The sequence below is a fragment of the Lactuca saligna genome, chromosome 2 (assembly GCF_052625555.1).
Source record: "Lactuca saligna cultivar CGN05327 chromosome 2, ASM5262555v1, whole genome shotgun sequence".
Taxonomy (NCBI): domain Eukaryota; kingdom Viridiplantae; phylum Streptophyta; class Magnoliopsida; order Asterales; family Asteraceae; genus Lactuca; species Lactuca saligna.
The window spans coordinates 132,747,226-132,753,225 of NC_136418.1; the positions used below are offsets into that span (position 1 = coordinate 132,747,226).

The window sequence follows — 6,000 nt, forward strand, 5'->3', positions numbered from 1 at the left end:
ACTTCCTATCACAAAGTCAGATTTAGACGCTCTCTATATGCACACTTTCGGTTTAACGACTAATCCGACTCTCGTTTAGATCACTAAGGCTAAAAAGTAATTTATCAAAAATCTATTTTTTACGATACGCAGAGCCGCACAGGTTTAATTGCAAAATTTCGAAGAAGCATAACTTCTTCATATGAAGTTGGATTTGAATACTCCTTATATCTTCAGAATCCTTATAACGTATACTACAAGTAGGTTAAGAGTATTTGTCATAAGTAATCTTTTATTTCCGACACGTATTTTAATTTTATTTTATTAATAAATACACATATGATTTACATATAATATCCTATAAAACACGTAAACATATAAATATATGAATAATCTTTTCTTATTCATTCATATAAAGTTTTACAATAGCAAAATGATTACAAACTATGACCTAGTTTAGGAGGAAATGCGAATATTACAACTATATTAGTGGCATAAGAAAATGTCAATAAAATCCAATAGTGTTATAGTGACATAAGAAAAAAGTATCACTATAGCCACATAAAGCTTTAGTGACGCAACCAAAAGTGTCACTAAAGGCTTTTAGTGATAATGTTTTTAGTGACTCTTTTTCTTTGTGCCAATGGTGCTTTTTTTTAAAACTTTTTTGGGTTTTAGTGACCATTTTTCTATGTTATTAAATGTTATTTTATTTGTAGTGTAGTTTTCAGTTGTATAATATAATTCTTAGGTCTTAAAAAACTTATACCAAATAAGCCTTAAAAGGAGAAGCACATTAAGTACTCAATTCTACACAACACATTGCAAGATACAGAGAGGGAAAAAAGCTTAGAAAGCTATGACTTTAATACTAGAAAAAGAGAAGAAAGATTAGCCGAATAAACTAGCAATTCATATATTACCTCTTAGATATCTTGCACCTTACTTGCATTATAGGAAAATATGAAACATACAATCAAACATGGGCTAGTAAGAAGGAAAGACAAAAAGCAACCTGATCCCATCAAGGTACGGGTTCTTTTTTGACTAGAAATAAGTCAAAGGGTTTTGTCTTTTATTTCATCTGTTATTAAACATGTGCATCTTTTATATAAACAAGCTTTATGGACTTCACTAGATAATGTAAAATACATAAACTCATACTTTATGATTTAGTTGTTTTTCTCTCAAGAAAATATTATTTTCATAAATAATAATTTCTCAAATACAAGTATTGAGAATATTTATTACTAATCAAATTTTAATAAATAATCAATTAATGATAACTTGTTATTAGGTGTGATCATATATAATCATATATCATTAGCAAATATCATTCGATAATGATTTTTGAACATATAGATCTTTCACACGCTTCAACCAACATGTTCTTCGTATAGGCGTATAAGGTCGTCTCATTCGGCTATAACTTCCCATTTTTCGGTTGCATTGTTTGTGCTTGGTGTTTATGAATAAATAATATTTTCTAACATTATTCATATGCAAAGTATATCAGCATTTAATTATGTTTCAAATGGTTTGATTATAATTAATTGGAACCATTCAACTGGTCGATGACTTGGTCAAAGTTTATAAGAGAAGGTAACTCATACACACAAGATGTTTATAAAAGAAGGCATCTCATATGTAATACGGTTATTTGGGAAGGTGACTCATTCATTTCTTACGCCATGTTACCAATCATGTTTTCAAAACTAGTATTGTGCCAACGACATATTAACACGTATAAAGACTGCTGCATTTATGGAAAGAGAAAATATTTATTTCTCGATAATTTATTATTATAGATTTCAAGGTGAAGTTTTAAGACGTTATGGAATTTTGGAGGTTAATACCTAAATATCATAACATTTATCTAACCATAAAAAGTTAATGATCAAATGATTAGTTTCAAACACACAATAATAACTTATGATTTCTAAAGTCAATTAGCCGTTTAATTTTCCATCTCTTGGACTTATAAATATCTCTCATTCATTTCAAACAAACACCAAAACTTGGTGCTATATTGTGGTGTACACACAAAGTGCCCTAGTTTGTAGGGCTTTAATATGTTTAAATACATGGGACTCATTTTGTATTTTAAGGTACGTACCAAACCTCATATTACTCTTAACCTTGATTCGGTGCAGAAGCTGCTGAACCATTAAGATTCGAAAACAGTTTTGAAAAGAACCGATCAGCCAAAACCTCGTTTGCAGCATCAGACGGATGAAAAGCATCCCAAAATACATATTCTTTACGATTTCTGCACACGTGTGCATTCGATAAGCATAATCCTCCAACGGATGTATCGACTCTGCAGCATGAGGTATTAGACACCTTGAAACCTAAAGACAAACACACATACAACAAAGTCACTATTGTTTAATGTTTACTACTCCAGTTCTTAATCAAGCAAAGAAATTTAGGGGATTTGCAAACATGGGACTTACCATATTTAGTAGGATTGTCGACCAAATCTAGAACATCTTGGTAAGTATCAGCGAAAGTAAGTTGTACGTGTTTTAGCTTGAGGTTTAGAACCTTGATCATCTTTTGGATTTTTGAATTGAATTGAAGCACCCATTCGTTTACTTGATGTAAGCATTGATTAGAGGTTGATTTCGCTCGTTGTGAAGGAATGCATCCAAGAGGTCCAAGTCCATGAAAGATCATCTTTCGTGCACCAAGCAAATAAAGTCTCTTTCTCCATCAAAACCAAATTAATGTACATCAGTGATTCAGTTCTAAGAACCCTAACTAACTATAACAATATATATAGCTATCATGTTTTTCTTTCAGACATTAATTTCACACTTACTGTGAACTGTTCAGCTAATTTCAAGCGTAGAAGATCAAGAAACTCATCGGGGGTGTATTGTTGACCATCGGGTAGGAAGGGCTGCAAGAAATTGTTTATGTAGTCGTTGCTACCTGTTGAAAAAAACCCGAAATAAAGCTTGTGAGTTGTGATAATGTAAGCTATAAACTTCATGTTCATTGATCACTTCTTACCCATTCCAATGAAGTAGATTGCTTCGTTTAAAAGATTATTTCCAGCTCGTTCTCCTATTTTTCTCTTGATTACCTTTGTTGTGTTTTCAAAGTAATCTATTTGATCATCAAACGACATTCTTTGAATCTGTTTATATATCAGCAAATGAGTCCCCAGAAAAGATAGCAAAAAGTAAACTAACACGATTCCAGTCATGTAATTAAAAAAGTTAAATCTTACGAAATAGAGTCCAGTGTCATTCAGAATCCCGGCACCACCGGAGGCGTAGTTAACACCTTTCAAGATTACATCATCATTTGGATTTAACGAAAGGTAAGGTGGTGGCGATGGAATTCCAAGCTTCTCAGCTGCAATGGAAGAAAAGAACGATCAAAAATGAAAAGCTTTAGCTTTCAAGGAAGAACATGCATGGATGCTTACGTACATATGATATCACCAATGGTTCGGCCATTGCTGAACCTTCCGGTGGGTTTTCCGTTTTTGTAATCGATGCCATAGAATGGAAAATCTGATCGTGCAAGAGAGTATTGCAAGTAGTTATTGTTTCCGACTTCTGTTAAAGAGTCACCGAAGATGAAAGTGACGAGCGAAGGAGGGGTGGCTGAAGTGTGATCAGCTGCCATGGCGATGATCGCCGCCGTGACAAGTGCTAGAACTAGTGGCGCAGCCATATTTCAGTCTTGTTGTTGGTATTTTGTTTGAATTTTGGTGGCAAGATTTTTATAGGAATTGTGTGGTTTTGCTTTTGGTGGGATTTTTTTGGAAGTTGGTAGTGTTGGTCAACTGACGTTATGCAGAGTGTAGTTTGGTTTTGCTTTTGGGGTCTGGGAGGTTTTAGTGTTTTCCTTCCATTTTGGTTGGTTGGAATAAAATAAATTTGTCTGTAGGTAAAACAGTAAATACAAAGTTTGGTAGGTTTTAGTGTTTTCATTGTTTGTACGTAAAAAGTGAAAACAATAAAATACAAAGTTTGGTAGGATATATCAATATATACATTCCAATGGATTCCCAGGTGTACATTCTAATGAATTGATATATGTACATTCCACTTACAATATAATTTTATCTATTAAACACTAAATTCCATTAAACTCAATACAATTTAATGGATTGTCACATCATGTATGTGTGTGTGTGAGGAGAGACAGTGTGGAGTTCAATTAACTCCCCATTCTATTGAGTGTCATATCATTAACCCACAATGAAAATTTTGATTTTTTTTTGGAATTAAACTCCACATTCAACTCCCTATTAAATTACTATTGAAGATGACCTAGATATATATAATTAGGGTGATATTACTCATGTCTTGGATTAAGGTCTTAAGAGACCCAAATATGTAAATTTTCTATTAGATAGAAATTAATTTTATAATTCTTTTATACGTATCGACCAATGTTTATAAAAAATATATGCATAAAGATCTTTTTTATAAATTATCATGATATTTTTTGTAATTTATTTTCTTTATAGGAACCAAACCTACAAACATACAAAATCCTTAAACACATGGACAATATATATATATATATATATATATATATATATATATATATATATATATATATATATATATATATATATATATATATATATATATATATCGACATTTTATGTAAGTTACAATGACAATTTTTGTAATTTATTTCTAAATATGAACTAAACCTATCAATATACGAAAAAAAAAATTTAGCCAAACTCTCAAACTCAAAGAGTATATTATCCATCTTCCAATTGTAATTAGATATAGACGAATTTGAAAAAAAAAATGCTCATTGTGGTTGTTAAAAATAATATGGCTTTGGCTCAAAAAAAGTTTTGTGGTGTATTATTGATTTAATTTTAGATACATTTTGTAGTTTTGGTTCTATGATTAGCATTTTTTTATGGTTTTGGTTCATACATAATTTGAAATTACGAATATTTCTTTAAATAATGTTTTATTTTCTTTTAATTATTTTCTTATTATTTTAATTAGAATTTTCTTTGTCTTCATTTTATCAGACGATTGTAACATCCAGAAAATTAGAGTAAATTTAAAATTTTCAAAAACACCCCAATAACCCTAAACCCTAAACCCCTAATCAGAGTGTCCCAAAATCTAAATAACATAAATTCGAAGGATGTCACGGTCACGCTTTCGCCTTGCCACGGTCATCTGAAGTAGGGGTGAGCATTTGGACCAGTGGACCGGACCGGACCGTTTTTTTGGACCCCCGAGCCGGTTCTCGGTTCTAAGATTTCTATACGGTCCGGTCCGGTTTTTTTCCCGGTTCGGTCCGGTTTTTACCGGGTTTAGAACCGGTTGGACATGTTTAAAATTTATGTGACGTTTTTTAAATACCCATAACTCATTCGTTTTAAGTCGGATTAAACTACGGTTTTTTTCCAACATTTAGTTTACAGTTTGTAGATGAATTTAGACTATAATTTTGTTTATTTTGGTATTATATTCATTGAGTTACAATCTTTCAAAATAGAGCTATCAAAGCTGAAAAAATTCAACTTTTCAGCAAGATTTTGTAATCTGTGATATTTTTTAAACACCCATAACTCATTCGTTTTAAGTCAGATTGACCTGAGGTTTTTTGCAACATTTAGTTTACAATTTGTAGATGAATTTAAACTATGATTTTGTTTATTTTGGTATTATATTCACTGAGTTACAATTCTTAAAAGTAGAGCTATCAAAGCTGAAAAAATTCAGCTTTTCAACAAGATTTTGTAATATGTGACCTTTTTTAAATACCCACAACTCATTCGTTTTAAGTCGGATTGACGACCGGTTTTTTCTAACATTTAGTTTACAGTTTGTAGATGAATTTAGACTATTATTTTTTTTATTTTGGTATTATATTCATTGAGTTACAATCCTTCAAAGTAGAGCTATCAAAGCTGAAATATTTCAACTTTTTAACTATTATTTTAAAGTATAATTCTGAATTTTATGTATTTTTGACAGATAAATCATATGAAATGGATCTTGGTGAACTTGATTTTGT

General features: G+C 31.1%; 1 protein-coding gene across 1 annotated transcript; it reads right to left on the reverse strand.

Moving 5' to 3' along the window:
• Positions 1 to 2,005: 2,005 nt before the first annotated feature.
• Positions 2,006 to 3,740, reverse strand: LOC145029099 (SGNH hydrolase-type esterase superfamily protein). Its single transcript, XM_078977721.1, has 6 exons — positions 3,423 to 3,740; positions 3,218 to 3,345; positions 2,998 to 3,124; positions 2,804 to 2,916; positions 2,436 to 2,685; positions 2,006 to 2,330 (listed from the first exon to the last, which is right to left on the reverse strand). The coding sequence occupies exons 1-6, from the start codon at positions 3,667 to 3,669 to the stop codon at positions 2,113 to 2,115; spliced, it is 1,083 nt and encodes a 360-aa protein (XP_078833847.1). The 5' UTR covers positions 3,670 to 3,740; the 3' UTR covers positions 2,006 to 2,112.
• Between the last annotated feature and the right edge of the window lie 2,260 nt (positions 3,741 to 6,000).

Coding starts and splice junctions, on each gene's coding strand:
- LOC145029099 (XM_078977721.1), bottom strand. CDS start 3,669: ATGGCTGCGCCACTAGTTCTAGCACTTGTCACGGCGGCGATCATCGCC. Junction 3,125..3,217: donor ATGACACTGGACTCTATTTC/GTAAGATTTAAC, acceptor ATATATAAACAG/ATTCAAAGAATGTCGTTTGA. Junction 2,917..2,997: donor AATCTACTTCATTGGAATGG/GTAAGAAGTGAT, acceptor TTTTTTCAACAG/GTAGCAACGACTACATAAAC.